Source organism: Odocoileus virginianus, chromosome 1 (genome assembly GCF_023699985.2).
Source record: "Odocoileus virginianus isolate 20LAN1187 ecotype Illinois chromosome 1, Ovbor_1.2, whole genome shotgun sequence".
NCBI classification, from domain to species: Eukaryota; Metazoa; Chordata; class Mammalia; order Artiodactyla; family Cervidae; genus Odocoileus; species Odocoileus virginianus.
Genome location: NC_069674.1, coordinates 32109735 through 32134388, shown reverse-complemented (window position 1 = coordinate 32134388; position 24654 = coordinate 32109735). Strand labels below are relative to the sequence as shown.

Below are 24654 nucleotides of genomic sequence, written 5' to 3'. Positions count from 1 at the left end.
CAACTTGGTGATCAAGATTAAAAGGCTGGTAGCTGGAGGATTTCATATGTTTTGTACAGAAAAGGTTATTCAAAACGGCTCAAAATTTTAAGTAGCTCAATTATACTTCATGGTTATTGGGAGTAAAGGGGATGAATGACAGAAACTTATGCTCAGGTGATGAAACACCTTTTGCTAAATGTACCTTCACTAACTGAAAATAGGAATGCTATACAAAATACAAAAGGTGTATATTTAAATGTGATTTGGGCTTCCCAGGTGGTACCAGTGGTAAAGAACCCATCTGCCAATGCAGGAGACATAAGAGATGCAGGTTGCATCCCTGGGTTGGGAAGATCCCCAGAAGGAGGGCATGGCAACCCACTCCAGTATTCTTGCCTGTGAAATTCCATGGACAGAGGGGCCTGGCAGGCTACGGTCCACAGTGTCACAGAGTCGGACACTACTGAAATGACTTAGCATGCATGCACACAAATGTGATTTACAACCTCCCAGACCTCTCTTTCACTAGACCCTATCTGGAAATTTGAATCTCTCCTGTGATACTGCTTATTAAAACCACACATACAGTCTATTTAAATCAGTGTGAGCTGGATTATTTTCTAACTTGGAGAATTCACTTTAGTCACAACATTTTGAAGCTTAGAACTCTAAGTCAGGGGCAATTTTGTTCCATGAGAGAGGCTTGGATTTAGTTTATTTGCTCAAGAAACATCTATGTTTGTACATATAATCAAGTACTGTAAATATATATAATTAAAAGTATATAAAAGCATGTAAAAATCAAGTATTCTTATACATATATATGCATATATACAAATGTATGTGCGTTTATTATGCCGAGGATGTATGTCCATTATATGTTATTCTTCAATAAATATTGCAAAAATACGATTAGCTGTATCTTTGAAAGAGAGAATGAAACTAGATTCACTGAGAGACAACAGAATGCTAATAGCACAGTTACTGCAGCCAAGCATCCCGAATTCAGACACCAACTTGACCCCTTAATAGTTGGGCACATCACTTAAACTTTTCTGTGTTTCTGTGTCCCCATATATAAAAAGGAGACAACAACAATGGCAACCTTATAGTATAGTTGAGAGAATTCAATGAGCTGATACATGTAAAGCACGTACAATAGTGGCTGGCAAATAGTACATGTTATATCAGGCATGTTGATGGTGATGTTAACAATACCTTACAACCCACCACCTATAGATCCCAACTACTGAACAGACACGCATACAAGTACATGTTCACATGGGTATTTACAAAAGCTTTCTTGTCCTTAAACTAAAACACCTTATTCTCATCTTTGACCTTTTCCAGTAGGGAAAAAAAAGACTACCAAGAATATCAAAATATTAAGGACAGCAAAAATATTCCTTTTTCCCTCCACCTAATAATGACTAGTTAAAGGCACAAATGCTGCCTTAACTGCTATGTCAAGTTCCTGGACAAATTACATCAAAAATTCCACCTCCTCTTTTCATGTTTTGAACTTGCATTAAGTCAGTCAGATCAGCTTTTTTTAAATTAACAGTAAATTAATTTTTGTTCTTTTCCATATTTTGCCATTTTTATAATGAAATATAATGCCGTATGGCCAATGAGTGCTTAACAGTTCACTCACTGAACTTTCATAAAAACACTAATAAATGAAATAAGCATTATTTATTTACTGTTATTAATTGATTTAATAAAATTTCTGAGAAAATAATACAAAAGTAAGCTTTTATATAAAATATTTCAAATACTTTTTACTTTGAAGAAAACAGATTCATTTAAATTTTTTCATTTATAACTTCTATCAATCTAATGAAAACAAGAAAGCAATCTGCCTTAACAAAGCCAATCGATTTATTGAGTGCTAATATTTATTGAGGATATTAAACTTTATAAGCAGTTGAGAAATATAGGAAAAGATACGTTGAATTATGAAGAGCCTTTTTATAAGAAATATGTTCTATTAATATAAAACTTGGCCTCATCTTATCCAGTTTTATGGACAGAGGACTCTGAGATATATACTATCTAAAGGCATCAAAGAATCCTATACCAATGTACCACAAATAATGTGTGCATGTGTGTGTGTGTGCACTCAGTCATGTCCGACTATTTGCAACCCCATAGACTGTAGCCTACCAGGCTCCTGTGTCCACAGAATTTTCCAGTCAAGAATACTGGAGCCTACTCAGTAAGAATACCATTTCCTACTCCAGAGGATCGTCCCCACCCAGGAAGTGAAACTGTGTCTCTTGCATCTCCAGCACTGGCAGGCAGATTCTTTACCACTAGTGCCACCTGGGAAGCCCTACCATAAATAGACAAAGTAGTTATTCTCCAAACTGTTTTTCTGGAAAAGAATTTTTACATTAAAGCAAAACTGTATGTCTTTCTTCTAAGTTTTTCTGTGCCAGCAAGCAGATAATCAACTACATATCACAGAACCTCCTCAGTGAGGATATATTTCACTGAGCAAAAAGTAAAAATTATAAACATTGTAAAAGTTACTTTAATCTGCTAGTCTCTTAATTTATAAGTAAAGACTCAGGTTTTCTTCTTAAGTAACATTCAACACAATTTAAAACCACCAAAGTCAGATTTGCTTATCTTGGAAAATGAATACAACCTGAGACTCACCTCTCTGCAAATAAAAACTATTTCAAAATATAACATACTTGACCAGACATTTGAATATTTTAAAAACATGGTGCCTTTTGACTCCTACTTACATACTACGTAACCAACACTTTTAATAAACAAAAATTTTGATGAAAGCCTGAATTCACTAAATGATAAATGATAAACTCCAGTCTCTACCCTGTCAAATGCTAAACTCTGCAAGCTTTCAGCGTTAAGTATCTCTGTGTCAGTTGTTTATTTTTCCTTTCCCAGTGATTGGAGGTTTAAAAATATTATATTACTTATAGTTAGTAAATAAGAGAATTCCACTGCCAAATATTTGTACAAGATAATGGAACGGCCGACATTCTGTTAAGAATCCACCCGGATGAAACTACTAACAGTCCAAGAGCACTTGTGCTTAGAACACATCCCTACACAAAGCCTTTGTTTTAGCCAAGTCTCCAAACGATGTCATAGCAGACATAGGCTTGGTACTTTCTGAAGGCCGATTATTCACCATGCTTCATGTGTCTTTACAAAAATTTCCAAGAAAAGGTAACATTAAATTTCCGTCCTTTAAAGAATCATAAATGAGTTCAGTTCAATCTAGTTAAGAAAAAGCTAGAACCATACACCAGATTTTGAAGAAATAAAGTCTTATTCTTGAGCCCATGAAGAAAAGCAAGCTAAAGTAAGAAAGTGATTGGTAAGCTGTGGTCCTTTGTTCATGTTTACACTTGAGTAAAAATATAGAAAACTTTTTGTAATAATGTATCTTAATTTACCCTCCTTTCCATCTATTGACACTGGTAATTGTTGAGCTAGTTTCTCTATCAGAGATACCAGTGAAGTTCAGATTAGTAGGTGTTTGCTTCACACGCAGTTCAAACTATGAGAACACAGTTCAAACACAGAGAAATGTGTTATGCCAGGATCAGAGGGACTCAGCCAAGGGCTATGGGTTTTCAGGGTCAGTGATGTATATCGTGACAGGTAAACCATTAAGGGTGAGACAATAAAGCAACTAACTGGTCATGCTAGACGGGTCACCACATATAGTTTCTGTTGCTTTGTAAGCCAGGTCAGCTAACGTCTACAAGCTTGGCCCCATTGCAAAAGATTTACAGGGTGTTACTGATCTTAGAAGAGGCTGTCTCTATGTATTACTGGGCTATTCCTCAAAATGTGAGACAGGGGTCTCCACCACCAGAATCTGGGTGGGAAAGTACAGAGGAAGTATCCTAAGCAACACAGTCAAAGGACACTAGGCTCGATTCGATCCAAATCATGCCTCTCAGTCAGACCCAAATGTGGCCAGATTCCTTGCAAGCACCAGAGGGGCAGCAGTCATTACCACAGGCATCTTTAGGACAACATCAGTTATAGCAGGCTAGGAAGCTGGAAATTTTAAGAGACTTATTAGATAAAAAGAGAATTATACTTTACTATCTATAATAACTTTTGAATTGATCTATATTTGCAAAATTATATTCTAAATCACATTCTTTTGCTTTACCTTTATTTTCAGACAAGATATACATTTTAACTTATCTTTGTACATTGTTTTTTTGATAAATCTACTCGAGTAAAAATACTTTCTTCCTGAACCAAAAATATGTATTTTCTTTTTTAAAATAATAAAATGTAAGAACACAAGCCTGTCCACAGTCACGCTTAAAGTTCAGGGAAAGGAAGTCATATGTGAATAATGATATAATTACAAAATTGTTACCAAAGTGCCCAAACATCAGTAATAGAATCTAATGGGTGGAAGACACAATTTAATTGCACAAATTACAGATGAATTTTTTTAAATGCATGTTTGTTACAACAAATATTTTAGTTATAAGAATGTTGAAAAGTTGAGATCCTTGAAGATCTGCTTTTATAGACAGATTAATAACAATTTGAAAGGTCCATATCTATTATCATTAGATAAGTGCTCCTAACGTGCTTAAAAATTTTGTTCTCAAACAAGTTAAGCAGTTCTGTAACAATCCTCTGCTACTAGTCAACTGTTTATGGAACGTTTTTTCCCCTGAGCCTGGGAAACTGTGGCAGCATTCCAAAGAACTACAGTTCTGACCATTCCACAAGAGCCCTTGTCTGGCTGGTCTCCCTGAGGGCACCCTTGCCCCACACCCAGTTTCCTGGTGCCTACTTTAGCTTGATATGACTATAATTTTGCTATTAAACCTGAACTCAAAACATCCAGAGTAATAAAATTTTTATGTCTGATGTACATCTGTGAAAAATTTCTAAAACCTTAGCTAGACTGCCCCACCTGAAAACCTTTATTCCTTCATTAGTTAAGGCACATTGGTAGAAGAAAAGTACATCTTCCATTCTCCCTTCTATCATTAAAAAAGTTTCTCTAAATGTGAAGTCTGCTTAGGCCAGAGTGGCAGGATTGGGTAGTGATCCTCTGCTGGGTAAATGAGATAAGAGCCCAGAAGGGATACTGCTTCAGGGTTATGTGGCAAAAGACAGAGCAGATCACATCACTCTTCAGCTCCCAAAACTTCAGACTGCAGAGTATATGCACAGGATATTCAAGACATCTCCATAATCTGGCTTAAGTCACACAGCCAAGTCTTAGCCCTGCATGCCTGGCACACATCTCTCCAATGACCTACACATGCCCTTTGCCAAGCACTCCATGGGCTTCTGAATCTTATTACAGTTACTCTCTCCAGTAGCCTTTCAGTTTCTCAAAGTCCTTTGCTTCCCCAGCAAAGGTCTTTCCATCAACGTTCGCCCACCTCTGCCCATGATTCACTGGAATTCTGCGTCCCCCCTCAGATCTCAGCTCAAACTCTTCCTCTTGTCGCTTTATTAAATACTTCCAGTAGAAGAGGCTATCTATCCTTCCTTATAGATGTGTGTGTGTTTTTTTTTAAGTACTTTAACAACACAAAAAAGAACTTTAAGAATTAAAGTATTTTAATTACAAAAGGAAAACTCCTCAGGGTCTCCTTAAAAGTTATCAGTCCCTGTCTTCAACTCAGCTGTGTAACCTCTTCACAGAAACTTGAAAATTTATATTTTAAATGCTTGTTTCCTAGAAGAGTCACTGAACAGATTCATATTTTTACTTAATTAGAAACAATTCTGACATTGGATATATAATCTAATAAAATTCCAATATTCTAAAAGATGTTTCTAAAATGTCTTCACAGCTGTGACCATATTGAGGAAATGCATAGCTTCCAAATTATAAAGTTTTACAGGGAAGCCTGGCGTGCTGCAGTCCATGGGCTTGCAAAGAGGCGGACACGACTTAGCGACTGAACAACAGCATGAAAAACTGAAATAATATGGTAATCTAAAGAAAATTCAGGGAGAATCGCTTATTTCTGAGTAATTCAAATATATTGCTTAAGAGGAATACTAAGTGATACAACTGCAGTGCTAATATACTTAAACTAAAATTAGCGTTTCTGTCATGTGAGCTGAGAAGATGCATCTTAATTTGAGCACATCCTCGGAGCCTGTGCCCCACTTCCCTGGTGATTCCCAGAGGTTAAGACTCCAAGCTACCACTGCAGGGGACACGGGCTCCACACACGGTCAGGGAACGTCCCTGGTAGCTCAGCAGTAAAGAATTCACCTGTCAATGCAGGAGACGCAGGTTCGATCCCTGGGTTGGGAAGATTCCCTAAAGAAGGAAATGGCAACCCACTCCAGTATTTTTGCCTTGGAAATCCCATGGACAGAAGAGCTTGACGGGCTACAATCCATGGGGTCACAAAAGAGTCGGATGAAACTAAGTGACTAAACCACCATCACCTACTGGAAACTAAGCCCCTGCGTGCCACGCAGCATGGCCAAAAAGAAAAAAAAGGAAAGAAAGAAAAGAAAAGAAAAATTCACATTCTTCAGATATTGCATACAAGTAAATGATAAACTTCATTTTTCCAGAAAGTCTTTCTAAAAGTTATTTTCCTCATTATAGTTTAAACAATTCTTAATTCTCTCATATTTTGTGTCATTTGCTTCACTATTGATTTAACTCTATTTCCTAAGTCTTCTAGACACTGATATGATTTCAAATGAATAGTTACTGCTTCACCTAGGCCAAAGGAAGTCAATAGCAAACGTGAAAGCAAAAACTCTACACAATTGCTGAATTAGCCTCAAGGTAGCATTTGCTGAAATCACCCTTTCAAGAGCCTGTGTTGCCAGAGAAATGCCTGTCACTGAACTCCACACAGACTGGGGACATTCACCAAATCAATGGGTATAGACTTATATGGCTTACATTTAGCCAAAGCTATCACAAATGTATATATGAAGAAACAATATATAACAAAGCTTAAAATGCTTACTATGACAGAGTATACCTAAATTATACCAAAGTCAGAAATACAAAACCTTGAGCCATTCATACTTCAAACCCTAAAGTAAGCAAAAAGTCCAAAGAACACTCCAGATCCTGTCACAAAGACCCACCACTAAGGGCAGGAATATCACGACACCTTTCAAATACATTTGCTTATGTGCTTTCCTGGGGTATAATTAGAGGCAATCCGGCCAGCTTCATTTAAGAAACCAAGACGTGCAAACTGAGCCTCTGGATGCAGAAATGTCTACATCATCTTTGGTTTCCTCTGACTGAAATTTTTGTGAGTTTAGCAACTAAATTTTAAAACTACAACTTTAAAAGAATTCTAGTTAACATGTCAAATTAAAATGCCTATATTGAATGGGGTGTTTCTATTAGATGAGAAACACATAAATACTGAATAATATCCTGTTTCCTGATGTCAAGTAATACAAACATTACTATCATGTGCAAAAATACTATCTCAGCAAGGTATGCTGAATTCAGCTGTCTTCCATCCAGTTCCCAAAGTCTTGGTCCAGACCCCACCATGCTTCCAAGGACTAGGGCTATGTGCTCAGTCGATCAGTCACGTCCAAGTCTTTTGTGACCCCATGGACTGCAGCCTGCCAGGCTCCTCCGTCCATGGGATTTCCCAGGCAAGAACACTGGAGTGGGTTGCCATTTCCTTCTCCAGGGGATCTTCCTGACCCAGGGATGGAACCCGGGTCTCCTACTTGTGTATAACCACTAGCCAGCCTTCCCAAAGCCTCCACTCCTAAATGTTATCATTTCATCAAATGCTAGACACACTCATTAACCATAGTCCAAGGGAAAATGTCAGACTCTCCTACAAAGATCTTCATGGTCTGCAGACTACTTCAATCGTTTTTCACTGACACCACAGCCACAAGAATTTCTAAGTTTTGCCTAAATTTGTCACGTTCTTTTATGGTTCTTCTTTTTTTTTTAAATAAGAAATGCTTGTTTAATGTGGTTTGTTTTCTTCTTTTTAAAATTAATTAATTTATTTAATTGGAGGCTAATTACTTTACAATATTGTAGTGGTTTTGCCATATACTGGCATGAATCAGCTGACCCTAAGGAATGTGATGGGGAGGGATGTGGGAGGAGGTTCAGGATGGGGAACACATGTACACGGTTCTGTATCTTTGCACACATTCTGCATGTAACTTCTCTCCTCCACCAGAAAACTCTTATACACTTTCAACATCCAGCTCAAACAAAGACTCTCCTGAAAAATCTACTGGAAACCTCCAGCTGCTCCTTATTCAGGGTTCCCACACTAATTTATTTATAACTTTAATACTCTATTTTGCTTTTTTATTTTCTTTGCAGTCTCCCATTTCATCTCTGTATCTCGTGTTTATCACAGACTGGGTACTCAACATATATTTACAGAGGGGAAAAGGAAAGAGAGGGGCAGAAAAGAGGTGAGAAAGGAAAAGAGAAGCGGTCTGATTCTTGGACAGGATAAGGGAGACTAAGGTTGGGTTTTTAGAATTCCTTTTGTAATAAGGACATCAAAAGACTATATACCTTTAAAAGTTGAATGACTACTGAATATGTTGGAATTATAGATGAAGCATATTTAAGTCTTATAGAAATTTTGCCAGCAATTAATTAAATGTATTCTAGTCATTGAGTGGTGGAGTGAAACATGTACAGACTTTCAATGTAATTTGTATCTAAATGCTGATGAAAGCAACTAGCAGCTGTGTATCTGTGGGCATCTTACTTTCCCTCAGTTATAAAATCATCTAACCATATAAAGTTGCTATAAGTATTTTCTGAGAAAACAGAGTGAAACTCTGGGCAGATGCTGAACATGTAATCAATGATATGATGGACCTTGACTTAGAAATAAAGGTGCTAGGCTATCAACCAAAACTATTAGCAGATAATAAAGATACTTAATTTAATAGCTTAATTTTAACTTAATAGGTTATCAGTAGCTGTATCACTATTAACTGTGTAACTACTTCAAAGAAGAACTTTGAGTCTGTAGGAAATTAACTCCAATTTAAAGATATTCCAGTTTTGCATTATGATTTTAAACAACAGAACACTGAGGATGGTTTATTTCTCCATGGCCATTAAAAATGTACTTGATTTCCATCAAGAGAATCATTTCAAATCTGGTTCAACCACTGGATATTTTAAGAAAGTTTAAAAGTGCTTCCACATAACCACTAGCTATGTGAAAATTCTCTGGGATAATAAGGGTGAAAAAAAATAATAAAACCTTTCCATTTATATATAAGGTACTGATCTTACACATGTAAGATGCACGCAACTTAATTTCTGACAAGGGCCTGACAAGTTGTGATTTGCTGGCAGTTGAGTATATATTAACATCGCACTCTGACAAATGACGATCTCCTGATGGTGACATTCAGCTGCTGTCGATATTGTAAACACGTCTGTTCAACCTGTTTACATTTCCCCTGAGCTGGTACCGCTTTCCTAATGCCTATGTTAATAGCAAGGTAGAACTGCAATAACAAATGAATTTCATTTAGTCTACAGCTAAAAGCCTTGGGAAGTACCCATCTAAAGCTTAAAACCAATTTCCATTTAGCTTCGATTTCTCTTTTAAAGAGAAAGCAAGTTCTGCTACTGAAATTACTTTGAAAGTCATGGCACATTCAAGTTTATCTTCTTAGTCATTTTGGCTTGTCTTCCCAATATAATTAGGATTTAATTACTCATAATCTCTTCCTACAAATACATTGAAGTTTCTGTTCTGTGACAGTTTCACATTTATAAGAACAAATCTGGTTACAGTAGGGTTGCTAACTTCAGGAAATAAAAATACAACATGCTCATTTAAATTTGAGTTTCAGATAAGAAAATAATGTTTTAGTAGATGTATATCTTAAATGTTGCATGGGAAATACTTGTATGAAAATATTATTTGTTATCTAGTTGAAATCCAAATTTAATTAATGTTCAGGAAACTTAAATTAGGGTGTTTTAACAATTTGCATCTATAATTCAATAGAAGCGTCAAATTCTTGATTATGATTCTCCATAAATGTTTTCCTACAGATGGCCTCTTAGCCTGCAGTTGTTTCTTTGGGGGTTGGGGGTAGGAGTGGGGTAGGAGAGAAGGAGAGTTGTAAAGCTAGGTTTTGAGCCTCCCTCACTTTTTCTTGACCAGTCAGATGAATAATGGCATTTTGACTTTGACTTATGCTTAAGCAGCACCATCACCCAGTTGTCAGCTCTTTTTTTAGTAATCATTCAAGAGATATGGCAGCTCTCAGAGATATGAGTTGTCTTTAAAAAAAGAAAAATGTTTCCTCCTCTAAGCTGGCTTATAGGTCTTAAAAGTGAAGCATGATTTTTAATACCAAGGAAGTGCACAAGGTGGACTGAATGCATTGGGCTTTCTTAAAATTTACAACTACAATTAAGGAACCTTCCAAATTTTTTTTAAAATTAGCATAAAAAGCTAAAGGACACAAAGAAAGAAACCATGAGAGTTGCCTTGCAAATATTTGCCAAAGACCTAATAACCCATCACAACCTACATGAGTGCTGCCCCACTTCAACAAGCCACTATTGTCTGAACCTAACAGCCAAATTCCTGCCTGAAAATCTCACCCATCATTGTCTTCCAGACACCATCCTTCATCTGATGTGCTGACCACTTCTACTCACACTGTTCTAATTTTCTGGTTATTATTTGAGTTCATAAAAAAATTATTAAAGCAATAGGCAAGATGAATGGTTCATATTATCAAGCTGTTTGTAGTCTGATAATTTGGGCTGGTCATGAAAAAGGGAATTTATAATAAAAGAAAAGCATTGAACTTCAAAAGTTGAAATATGTCTGTTGGAGACACTGGTAAAAGCCCATAGAAAATGGACTTGGCAGTCAGATACATGGAGGTCTGAATCAAAGCTTTACCTGCTAGTGCTGAGTGACCTTGGACATATTAATAAACCTCTCTGAACTTCATTTGTAATTATCTATCTTAGATGATTGTTGAGTTTACAATGAAAGATTATAGAAAAAAATTTTATACAATGTAAGATACATAATCCATATTAAACTAAGATACTGAAGCATTTAGGAAAAGGCAGCAATTAAAGAGTAAAATTCCTGGAGAAGGAAATGGCAACCCACTCCAGTATTCCTGCCTGGAGAATCCCATGGACAGAGGAGCCTGGCAGGCTACAGTTCAAGGGTTCACAAAGAATCTGACACAACTGAGGGACTAACACACACACACAGAGTGAAACAGTGTAGTGAAGGTGTTACAAATATGTTGTTAGAACTAGACCGTGATGGTCTGAATACCATATACTCCATTTATTAGCTATGCAAACTTAGGCAAATTATTAAACCAAGCAGTGCCTCATTCCCTCACCTACAATATGGAAATAGTATCTATCTCAGGCTCAGATGGTAAAGAATCTAAAGAATCCATCTGCAATGCAGGAGACCTGGGTTCAACCCCTGAGTTGGGAAGACCCGCTGGAGGAGGGCATGGCAACCCACTCCAGTATTCTTACCTGGAGAATCCCCATGGACAGAGGAGCTTGGTGGGCTACAGTCCATGGGATCGAAAAGAGTAAGACATGACTGAGTGACTAAGCACAGTACATCTCATTAGAATCATGGAGAGGACAAAACTGTTTAATTAATATAAAACTCTTTATGTAAACCTGTACAGCCTGTAAGCCTTACATTCTGCCAGTATCTGAGAAAGGTTAACTACTTTTGATTATCATCATCACCTTCATCATTATTACAATTTCAGGAGGCACTATTTCAGACAAACTGTAACAGGCTGTTAGTACTGAAACAGAAGTATTAGAAAAAATCCCTAGCTAAGAGAACAACAAGAATAAAGGCAGGAAAGAACACAGCCAGAAAAGTTCGTTCACGGGTCAGAAAATCCAGTTTGACCAGAAAATAATGAAGTAAGAAAGCTAAAAGTGACAAATGAAGGTTTGATTGCAAAAGAGCTTGATGCAAGATTAAGGTGTCTCTAAACACTTCATTACCCCACCAAGAGCCTTTCAAGGTTTTGGAAAACAGGAGTAATGTGATCACTGTAGCATTATATTAACCTGGCAGCACTGGCTTGGGGTATGTTAGAGACAACAGAGGCAGGAAGTGTAGTTACAGGGCTATGCAGTGTTTCAGTACGAAGTCAGAAGAACCTGATCCTGGGCATTCCAAATGAGAACAGAAAAGAAGGCACAGGACCTGAAAGTTGTAGAACTAGAACCTTACGGGACTTGGCAACTGTTTAGAGAAAGAAAGCCAAAGGGGGGAAGAAAAAAACAACTGAGAAGCAGATTAGTTATGAGTGACAGGTAACTGGGACCTAAGACTGCAGATCATTCTTCAAGCAAAGGATAGACTGTGCTGGGTCTAGACAGGAAACTTGCTACGAGGAGACAGGCAGCCTGGTGTGAATGGGGGAAAAACTGCCACAGATAGTCAAGGGAAAGAAATGACCAACAGTGGACAGCAGCTATGGACATGGGGAAGAGTGATGCACCAAAAGCTGCTTTATGGAAAAGAGTACATCCACTTTTGAACTGTGGTGTTGGAGAAGAGTCCCGTGGGCAGCAAGGAGATCAAACCTGTCAATTCTAAAGGAAATCAACCCTAAATATTCATTGGAAGAACTGATGCTGAAGCTGAAGCTCCAATACTTTGGCCACCTGTGAAAAGGGCCAACTCATTGGAAAAGATCCTGATACTGGGAAAGACTGAGGGCAGGAGGAGATGGGGGCGACAGAGGATGAGATGGTTGGGTAGCATCATCGACTCAAAGGACATGACAGAGTCATGTCAATGGACACTATCTTTTTCTCTAGAAGATAGCGAAGGACACAGAAGCCTGGCGTGTTGCAGTCCATGGGACTGCAAAGAGTCAGACACGACTGAGCGACTGAACAACAGCCAGGCAAATGGGGCGGGGATGGGCTACAGCATCACCAAACCATTCCAGTCATCCTCCTGAAGAATGGCCTGACCCCTTGGGATTGAGTTTGGAGCTCTTCTCTAGCCTCAGTACTCATAGTAAATCTTACTAGAGGTCTCTTCAGGCAGTAGTGAAACTGTCTATCCACTGTGTATAACCTGGTCTGATGGCAAAGGTTAGTAGTGCATATATTGTCCAAAGTGTTTGAAGAATGAATGAATGAACAAATTACTGGCCCTTAGAACTCAGCCCTCCATGCCACCTTTGAATCATAAGGTTCTTTCAGCATCACAACCTAGCTCCTATGCACAAGTCTCTATGATTCATCCTGCCCCAAGGAGAGCCCAAATTACCTTATTTGACAAATTGTTTTACTTGCATTCAAATAACCTAAAGGAATGCATAAATGGTTTTCAAAATATGTTCCTAAAAGTCTTTGAGATTCTATGAAATACGTTATCCTACCCCTCCCCATCCCCCAGTCCAGGAATCATCCAGAATCATACAAGTTGGGAGAAGGAAGAATCATATTAATAGTAGCCAGTCCTAAATTGACTGTATACATGGGACATCATTGTAAGATTATGGTTTTAGAAAAGGATTCTAAGATTTTAAGTTTCAATACCTTATCCATCCTTTAAGCTATGTTTTATATAATGTAAATCCTTTAGTTTATGTTTAAATTATTATCCAAATTTCTTAAATCGCAACATAAGATTCCAAACCCTTCCACCTCCTTTCCCCGGAAAGAAGAACAATGACATATTACAAATAAAATGTAATCAAGATCATTATATACCAAAGTGGACAAAAGTGAGGAAATGGGAATGTCCCCCTTCTCTGAGGGTGGTTTATTTTCTGCAGCATTTTCTGTTTTCCAGTCACGCGACCAGAAGAGTCATCATCCATGAAGCCAAGTAATACATTAACACAGGTTGTTCCTGTGAAATGCAAAGCTTTAGTTTAGCTTCACGCTAAAATTCTATTTTAATGGGTTTGGGACGGAAGCCAGGCGAACCCTGGTGTGCAGAAGCTGGCTCCAGAATGAGAATTTGTGCTCATCTCTCCCCACCTCTGCATTCAGTGACTCTGTGTTGGTAACCTGAAATTGACCATGCTGGGAGTATTTACACCACAGAAATCTTCAAACACTACAAATCAGGGCTTTTTTCTGCTCAGGTATCCAGCATATCAGCACACCATTAAAAAAAAATTTTTTTAAGTTCCCTATAATAAATGAGTGCACAGATACCATTGAGAACTACAGCAAAGAAAGGGATATACTCAATAAGTTGCTTTTTTAGGAGTCTGAAATGTCCACAATTACATGTTAGCAGTCTCAACTACCTGGTGCCACTAACGTATTTTATACACTCAATGAGCTTCAAAAATCTATATGTAAACAGTATTTTTAATTGACTCAAATGTTTAATATTAAAGGAGGGTTTGCTCATTTCTAAGCTAAAAATCTAATCAATAGATTTTGGAATCATAGAAATGAAGTACTAAAGGGAATTTAAGAAGTAGTTTAGTCCAGTTCTTCCCAAATTAAAAAAAAAACCTGATATTATGGAAACTGAGGCTCACTTCTTTTCATTAACCTACGTAAAGGTGCTTGGTGCTTAGTCACTCAGTCGTGTCCGACTCTTTGTGACCCCATGGACTGGGGTCAATGGAGCCAGCGGGCCCCAGTCCATGGGGTCTTTCCAGGCAAGAAAACTGGAGTGGGTTGCCATATATAAAGGCAGCACGAGGATTATGATACCTTTCTTTCTGTTACCTCACCACCTGAATTCCATATGAGTTTAAGTGGTGGGTTTGTTTACAACAAGAAAGGAGAGAAAGAAACAGAATTCCATGATGACATCTCAGTTCAAGTCCCAAGAGGCTTATTGGAGTGGTAATAAGGTCCCTGACACTAGAAAAAACTCATACTTTCAAATGAAAATGTCAACACGTGGCCTGAGTGAAATAATTAAACAGTGTACATATTTCTACACCTCATCTTCTGAGTACAGCAAACACTTGTACTGACATCATTTCTCATGGAAAGAACACTTCCCTTCTCACAGGATGTTGAACAATGACCACAGATTAGGGAACTGTTATCACAGTTCCCTACGCATATAATCCCCTGCACTGATGAACCAATAATACAACAGTGGTTGGTCTTTTTAAACACAATAAAGATGAGACGTAAACACCATACCCAGGCAAGAAGTAACAGATTTCTTTTCACTGTTCCACAGTATCCTAACATCCCCACGATGATTAGGAAACAGCAAACAGCGATCATGACCGGATGAACCACAGGAAAGTAAGTCAAAATGACAGCCTCCTCTACCCTGAAAGAAGAACAGAAAAGATTGTCAAACAGCAATACACCATCTTGCTTTCTGTATACATAGCAGATATTCTTCTATGATACTTTCATTCATTAAGTCTTTATATTATAAATAGAATAAAAAGGCACCCAAGACATAGCACAAGATACAACTGACGTGCACTCTGCCATCACCAACTTGCTTGTTTGTTTTATTTTTTATCTTGTTCGGTTTAGTTTTTTATACAAGTGGTACAAAAAAAAAAAAAACTTCCTATCTCAGCTCATTTAAAATGTATTATAGATAGGGATTCCCAGTTTTAAAAGTCCATCTAATATTAGCACCGAAGGCTTAACTTTCATGAGGAAACCACATGAAACTTTTCACTATTTCCCAGCTGAGAAGACTCTCTACTCTTCTCTGATCTGGGACTCTGCAGGCAGTGTGCACTTTTCCAAAGATGTGAAACACTGCTATGGAAAGGGAAGTTGGTCTGTATTATAAGGAGGGGAGGGAGACGCCTTCTCTGCTCAAAAACCATGAAAAATTATTAACTGGAGCCTTAACAGAAAGAATAATAACTAAGATAACAAAAAAACAACCATGACTAAGTGCTTACTAAGCTCCATCATGTTAAAGACTTTACAGAAATCCTTACGAAAATTCAAAGAGGTATATAATTCCCATTCAGAGATGAAGAAAATGAGGCTCAGAGACATTAAGTAGTTTGCCATTTGTGATGTTAGTGGATCAGTCCTTGAAATTGGGTAAGAAAATGACATGTAGGGTTTGGTTTTCATTAGCTCAGGAATATGAAGGCAAGATAAAGTTGGCAATTATTTTCTTAAGGAAAAGTAGTTGTGCTGTCCATTGTAACAAATGTGGCATGGTTCAAACATTTCCAGGACAGGTAAGTGGTATTACCATAACCAGAGATGTCCTCTACAAACAGCAGTATACCTTAATGAAAATTCTAGAAAATGCAAGTGTTACCATGGGGAGGAAAAACTTTCCAAATGATCGGGGGTGAGCACTACCATCTAAACAGCTGAGGGCAAAGTTACTTAGAAACTAGTGTCTGAGGAAACCCTGATGAAATAATTCAATCATTAATTATAAAACCTACCTTGTTTCTGCAGTTAAAGTCAGAACATTATTTAGGTAGTCCCTCATCCAAGCAGACACAGCCAACACGCTGATGGACATTAACTGCGGGTAAAAAATTACAAATTGGTGACCAAGCATTTATTCATCATGCTCTGCAGGACTTATAACAAAATATTGAGGATTTTCTTTACATAATTATTATGATTTTTCCTAATGACAATTTACCACCTGTTGAAATTTACTTTTACTATAAATATCTGCCATTCTCTTTTGTAATCACATCATAGCCACTAAATAGAATGTCACTAAATAGGACACAGAGAGCTGAACTATTAGAAAGTCCAGGACAGGAATTGCACAGAACAACTAAATTATCAAATGTACAAGATGAGCCTAAAACACGTCATATGTAAAAGCAGGGAAGCAATAAAATACTACTGATGTCCAAAAAGTCACAAGCACTAACTTCAGGGAAGCAATAAAATACTACTGATGTGCCAAAAAGTCACAAGCACTAACTTCAAAGGACTTCCACTGGCTAAAGTTAAACAATTTGGCCATCAAAATAATACATAATAATAACTGCAATGGTAAAAACACCCAATATACTAAAAATCTATGAATTCACAGAAACATTTAAACAAAACTCACTAACCAGCTTTGGAGGATATTAGATATCCAACTCATCATTCAGAAAACTGATAAGAATCCAATGTTTATTCAATTTTTCCCAGACGAACTAGAGAAAGAACTAAAGACTTGATGAAAGTTTTTATAGAAGAATATCAGCTAATATGTACAGAAAGCAAGATAGAATATCACTATTTGACAATCTTTTCTGAAATAATTGCTCTCTTGGCAAAGATCCTCAATGACTGCCAAAATTATCAGGTCAGTGACTCTCAGTCCTGTCTGTACATCAGAATCACCCAGGGCACTTAAAAAACTTGCTGAGCCCAAGTCCACCCTGAATCAATTCTTGGAGGTGGAGCCTGTATATCAGAAGTGTGTAAAGGCTGCACAGATGTTCTAATAGGTAGTACAGGCCTGAGAGCTACTGCATTAACTGAAAGGGGACTGATGGGGACTTTAAAATAAATATTTATTGAATTTATTCATTGGTTGCGCCAGGTCTTAGTTGTGGCACACAAGATCTTTAGTTGTGGCTTGTGGGATCTAGTTCCCTGACCACAGATGGAACTCCAACCCTCTGTGTTGTCTTAGCCACTGGACCACCAGCCTTGATGGGGACTTTTAGAATGGAGACAGAAAATACCAGATGCTTTGGTCAATCTTAACATCACAAATAGAGAAAACCGAGATAGTATCTCCCAATGTGATGCAATCAGAAGTACTCAAAGATACTTTTGAGGTATTTTTACGAAAAAGTCAAACGTAAATCTAATCAAGCCTCAAGCTCTAACTATCAGTTTACAGGAAACACAGGGAACAGATTTAAACTTGTTAAATGCCACCAGGGGCATGCAATCGACAAAATCAAAAATGTAAGAAATTTTACAGAACAAATGATCTAGTTTCTTAATTGAAAACGTTGGGTCATTTGTAGAGATGTGGACAGATCTTGAGTCTGTCATACAGAGTGAAATAAGTCAGAAAGAGAAAAATAAATATCATATATGAATGCATGTATATAAAAAACAGTACAGTTGAACCTAGTTCCAGGGCAGGAATAGAGACACAGAAGTAGAGGATGGACACGTGGACACAAGGGAAGGGGAGGGCAGGATGAATTGGGAGATCAGGTTTGACATAAGTACACCACCATGTGTAAAACAGATAGCTAATGGGAAGCTGCTATATAGCATATGGAGCTCAGCTCCGGTCTCTGAGATGACCTAGAGGGATGGGGTGGTAGGGTGTGGAACGGAGGCTCAAGAGGAACCGGATACATGTATACTTACAGCTGATTCACTTTATTGTACAGCAGAAACTAATACAATATTGTAAAGCAATTATACTCCAATAAAAAAAAAAAAAAGCCGGCAAGTGGAAGAAGATGGAAGGCGAAACTGTTTTAACTTAAAAGAGATTGTCCAAGGCCATGTTGACCTGGTTTGGATCCTGATTTAAATGAACCAACCACAAAGAACCATTTATGAGATGATGGGGGTTATTTTAACATGACTATTTGAAATTATTAGGAAATTATTATTTATTATTGTAGATATGACAATGGTATTACTTTTTTTTAAAGAATCTTTACCTTTTAAGATACATGCTGAATGGTTTAATAAGTAATCATGATGCATGGGAGTTAAGTGGGAAGTGGAGGTTGTGTGGGTAACTGGGGATTAATTATACTGTGCTCTCTACTTCTGTGTGTTTTAAATTGTCCATAATTAAAAAAACAAAACTAAACAGCTACTATCTAGAATTTGTTCAAAATGAGTCTTCCTGGGAGGTTTTTCTAAAAGCTGAAGGTTAAGTCTAAGTTCTAAAGGTCTTTCAGAAATTTTTCGCAAATGTGCCTTATCTTAAGTGCAATACAGGGAATTTCAGCTTAATTTGATTTTTAATAGTTTCTGGCATCTTAATGAACATTAATTACCATTAGGTTAGAAGTTTTCTTTAAATGCTGAAATAATGAAAATACAAGATAGGAATGAGTCTTTACTGACTCAAAGAGTGGCTATAAAACATGCTCCCAGGTAAGCACAACACCTCTGACCTCTTGTACAGTGAAACACGGTCAGTGAAACATGGTCACCTGCCTGGAAAATCAACTAGTAACCTTATGGAGCCTTCATCTAGCTGAAAATACAGTAGATCTCCCCTTATCCAAAGAGGACATCTTCTAAGAAACCCAGTGGATGCCTGAAACCACAGAGTGTCTCAAATCCTGTATGTACTGATGGGCGAGTAGCATCTATGGCACGGCTACAGCGGACAAAGGGATGAGCCACATCCTAGGCCTGACAGTGGGTGGTTTCATCCTGCTCCTCAGAACCACATAAAACTTGTGAATTGTTGGTTTCTAGAATTTTCCAGCTAATATTTTAGGACCATGTTTGACCGTGTCTGACTGAAACGACAGAAAATGAAACCGAGGGAAAGGGGAACTACTTCGTTTACTCAGCACCAACCACCTGCCTTGTATTCTCTGTATTAGAGTCCCAGACCCCAAAAATGCCTGAAAGCAGCAAGATCTCAGCCTCTGTGGAGCTTCGAGATAACAACAGTGTAAAATGTGACATGGAAACCTGTTCAAGGCCTTGCAGATTCTGAATGGTAGCGCTAGATTCAAGTCCAGGCCTTCATCTCTGAAGCTTCAGAGTTAGTCACTAATACCTTCCAAGCTTAGAAAGAAGCATTATGTTCCACCATCAGGAGAGGAGCTTAAGTAGCATGGAGGGCTTCTTTTTCAAAGGGGGTGGGGAGCAGGCAGTAGCACGAGGATCATCTGTCTGTCTGTCTGTCTGTCGTGGTCAGGGTCAGTCTGAGCATCCGAACAACATTCTTTGCTGAATGAAGGCTCAGGGCTCAAGGGCCTAAAACAGGTTAAGAACCCCTAGACCACAGCTCAGAGGAGAATTAGGCCAGTTATTACCATCCCCAAAAATACTTTCTATGGGTTTCCCAGGTAGCTCAGTGGTAAAGAATCCACGTGCCAATGCAGGAGACACAAGAGACCCAGGTTCAAGCCCTGCATTGGGAAGATCCCCTGGAGTAGGAAACGGCAACCCACTCAAGTATGCTTGTCTGGAGGAGCCTGGCAGGCTATAGCCCAGGCTGTCGCAACAAGTGGGACATGACTGAGTGAGTCAGCACACACAGGCACACTTGTGAGCACACACACGTTACCATCCTCATTCCTGTTGGGAGTGAAGAACAGATTGTAAACCTAATAAAAGTTCCCCAGGGGCTCTGTAACAGTGTATTAACCATGTTTCTAGCTTCTGTAAACTTGATGCTTTAACATCTGTTCTACATGCTCATGCTGGACACATCTTGGTCTGAACAAACCAATAATATGCCTGAGTCACCTTGCCTTGGACACCTTCTACCTGCCCTTAGGAGGAGTCCTTCTCCAAGGGACACAGTTCTCATTTTTAAATACAAACCAACCAATCCAGAGCCCACACTCCCAACCACTCTTTCATCGAGCTCTTTCATCCCAGGCCACTCTACACCTGCCCAAATCACCACAAGGTCCATGTGCCAGACAACTAGGGACAGAGGCTGCTGAAGGTATTCAAATTAGCCAATCCGAAACCTACTTACCCTGCCTTGCCAGATCCTTCCTGAAGAAGCCCCAGTAAAAGTACTTGCCCAGTGCCCTTCTCTCCCTGCCTCGTGATGGACCTCATGCTTCCCCTCTTGGCCCACCATGATGAGAACTGTACTCTGTCACTTGGGATCTTCAAGTATAACACACAACATTTTCAATGACAGTTATCTTCTGATCTGTTGACCTTGAAGTGAAGTAAAGTGAAAGTCTCTGTCATGTCTGATTCTTTGCAACCTCATGGACTGTAGCCTGCCAGGCTCCACTGTCCATGAAATTCTCCAGGCCAGAATACTGGAGTGGGTGAAGTGAACTGAAGTGAAGTCACTTAGCATGTCTGACTCTTTGCGACCCTGTGGACTGTAGCCCACCAGGCTCCTCCATCCATGGGATTTTCCAGGCAAGAGTACTGGAGTGGGTTGCCATTTCCTTCTCCAGGGGACCTTCCTGACCCAGGGATTGAACCTGGGTCTCCCGCATTGTAGGCAGATGCTTTACCGTCTGTAGTCATTCCCTTCTCCAGGGGATCTTCCCAACCCAGGGATCAGATCCAAGTCTCCTGCATTACAGGAGAGCCACCGGGGAAGCCCAAGAATACTGGAGTGAGTAGCCTATCCCTTCTCCAGTGGATCTTCCCAACCCAGGAATCGAACCAGGGTCTCCAGCATTGTAGGTGGATTCTTTACCAGCTGAGCTACCAGAGAAGCCACTTTCAATGACAGTTATCTTCTGATCTGTTGGCCTTACCAGTCCTCAATAATCACAGAACCTATTACAACACACAGAGCTAGCAGGGGACCATAGACCATTTGATTAAATCTGAGGCTAAATGGTCTTCCTCTACTTGGCTATATGTGGGTGTTCAAACAACTTATATGTTTAAGGAGGTCAGGAAATTCTACCACTGTGCTATTTTATTTATTTACCTTAATTCTTTGGAGTTATCAATAATTCTCTCTTCTACCATTCTTCAGAATAATAACTGATGTTGATTTTTCCATGTTTTAATTTCTCACAGGCTGTTGAGCCAATTTTCAATTATCATAGCTCTAAGACAGGTATTGGGGCTTGTGGCTCAGAGAGTAAAGAATCTGCCTGCAATGTGAGAGACCTGGGTTTGATCCCTGGTTGGGAAAATCCCCTGGAGAAGGGAATGGCTACCCACTCTAGTATTCTTGCCTGGAGAATTCCATGGACAGAGGCCACAGTCCATGGGGTCACGAACAGTAGGACATGACTGAGCAACTAACACTTTCACTTTCAAGACAGGTAGCAATAAATTATCAGATTCTTCATTTTGTATAATATAGTATCAGTGGTTGTCATTATATAAACAGTATTTCCATTCATAACAAAAATGTTTTTTCTAAAAACAGCATATTCAAAAACATTTCTAAATGGTAGAATGGTTAAAAGCATGGTTCTGAAGTGATTCTTTCTTTCAAAAAATATATATTGATCAGCTGCTCTCTGTCATGTACTGTGCAATGAACTGGAGATATACTGACTGGCAATAGCAGGCACCCTCTCAAATCTACGTTGAAATTTTATACTAAGTGAAGAGGTCACATGTTATTCAACTCATCAGAGACACAAACGTGTAACTGTAAACTGTAATTAAGTACGAGGAAGGAATAATAAGAGTTACTGTAGGAACTCATTTTAGGGTGACTGACCTAGTCCATGGGGTCAAAGGGCCTTCTCCAGACAGCTAAGATCTAAAGGATAATTATCAAGTTCATTAGGGAAAGGGAGGTTGAAAAGAACATTCCACTCAGAAAGAACAGCAAAAGTCCCAGAGTGGAAGGCAGCAGGATACGTTCAAGGAAGGGAAACCTGCGCAGGGCAGGCATGAAAAGCCAGACAGGGGCTAGATCTCGGGTCCTAGAGGTCACTGTTTGTAAGTCAAGTGGTCTTGATGACAATGAACACGAGATGCCATTGAATCCAATGCCTTGGTTTGAATTTGAGTTCAGTTCTGCTTCTTTCCATCTGTATGACTTTGGGTGTGTCACTTAACCTTTTCTAAGCTTCAGTTTCCTCCCATATAAAACATTATAATAGCAAGTCCGACTTCACAGAGGACTCCAGGGATGAAAAAAGAGCAGGATTCTTTTACATACTACCTATTATTATCTCAAGTCACTTTTGACCTCAGGGCTTTCTCTTAATCTTTCTCAGTTTAGGAGACAATTCCTAAATCAGTTCAAAAATGGAATCTTCTGCTATGCGAAGGTCTAACAAATGGAGGGAAAAGGCAGCCTTGCAATAGAACCATCCACTGAACTTCCACAGCCATTCTTGGTTCTGACATCTCTAAAACTGAACTCATCTTCATTCTTCTGGAAACCTGTATATCCCTCCCACCATTCTTCCTTTCTCAGTAAATGGTATAATCAACGCTTCAATCACATTCACTGGCACCTTGGCAGGCAGCCTGACCTCTCCCTCTTCCTCAGTCTACATCTCATTACTTTCAAGTCCTACAGATTATTCCTGCAACACGCCTGGTGAATTCCTCCCCCTCTCCTGCCACTTCCGGCTAGTCCAGGCCCTCAACCTCTTGCCAGGCAATTATAACCATCTTATAATAGGACTCTCCAGTTCACGGATCTCACCTCAAATTCACCCTTCAGTTAGCTTTATAAAATGCAAACCAAGTTCTTCTGCTTATAAAACTCTAATAGCTGCCCCTTATGGCTCCTTGCCATCTCTCACTTCTACTTCCTCCAGCTCTCTCCTAGAGAATAAGTTCAAATTCTGCAGCAGACACACAGGGCCCTCTCCAGTTACTCTTTGACCTCTTTCTTCCACTTATTTCCTGCCAGCTCCTTCCTACACACATTCTGTCCTCGGATGACCAAAGCAGCTTCTGCTTCTCTGACATGTACCGCTGCAGACCTCCTGAACCTATGTCTTTGTCCCTGCAGTTCCCTCTGCCTGAAATGCAATTCTGCCCCAGCCTGTCCATCTCAGGAGCAGAGCAACCTTATCCTTAAAGACCAGCTCAAATATGAAGCTTTTCTCGCAGCTCCCTCCTTACCCAGAGTCAGTGTTCTTGTCTAGACTTCAGAGCACTGATCTATTGTTGCCTTACCCACCCATCTCATCCACTAGAGGTCACAGACCACTGCCTCTAGCTCCCTCTCACAATAGCGTACCAGGCCCAGTAGTGAGACCTGCTACATGTTAGATGAATGAATGAGAACATAATTAAAAGATGATGATTTCAACTTATCAGATAAGCTAACTAAATGGAGAAGCTCAGCAAAATCAGATGTTTTAAGTAGAACTGAGCTTTCTATCACTGGAAGTTTTCCAGTAGAGAGACACTTGCCACATTACATGATCAAAGATTTATATATCAGGTCAGAAGCTGGCTTAAGCGTTCTCAAAAGTCCTTTAAACTACAAACACTGTATTCTACTTGGTCCAACAGCTTTTTTTCACTGTAGTTACCCAAGTGTCACAATTGTGCATAGAATTATCAGGCAAAATAAATAATACCAACACAAGCTTGATCTCATAGCAAACAAGCAATTCTGAAAAGAAGCTGCTTTTTATTATGACATTATTTCCAGCCACATTAAGTCTATGAGAACAGGTCAATTCTCAGAACGATTTTATTCACCAGGGTTGAGAAAATAATAATGGTAACAATGAATACAGTACATACTATAGCAAGAAACCAAGCTAAAATGAGATTGAAGTGAAGTGAAGTGACGTCGCTCAGTTGTGTCCGACTCTCTGAGACCCCGTGGACTGGTAGCCTACCAGGCTCCTCCGTCCATGGGATTCTCCAAGACAGAATACTGGAGTGGGTTGCCATTTCCTTCTCCAGAGGATCTTCCTAACCCAGGGATCGAACTCGGGTCTCCTGCATTGTAGGCAGATGCTTTAACCTCTGAGCCACCAGGGAAGCCAAAATGATTAGGTCACCTCAATATCTAATCCTGATGTTATTAAATCCAGAAGGACAAATTATGCAAGTAATTTAGGACTCCTTACTAATAATGCTATTGTCCACTAATTTCCCAACTTAAAATAATT

At 39.0% G+C, this 24654-nt stretch overlaps 1 protein-coding gene across 3 annotated transcripts in view; it reads right to left on the bottom strand.

Moving 5' to 3' along the window:
* Window positions 1–24654, bottom strand: part of TSPAN12 (tetraspanin 12) — a 66302-nt gene that overhangs the window by 33080 nt on the left and 8568 nt on the right. For all 3 annotated transcript variants that reach the window (XM_070466540.1, XM_070466529.1, XM_070466534.1), the window contains 2 exons: window positions 16378–16460; window positions 15137–15272 (listed from right to left, as the gene is read on the bottom strand). In XM_070466540.1, the coding sequence (XP_070322641.1) occupies window positions 15137–15272; window positions 16378–16460 (219 nt within the window). The remainder of the gene's footprint in view (window positions 1–15136; window positions 15273–16377; window positions 16461–24654) is intronic.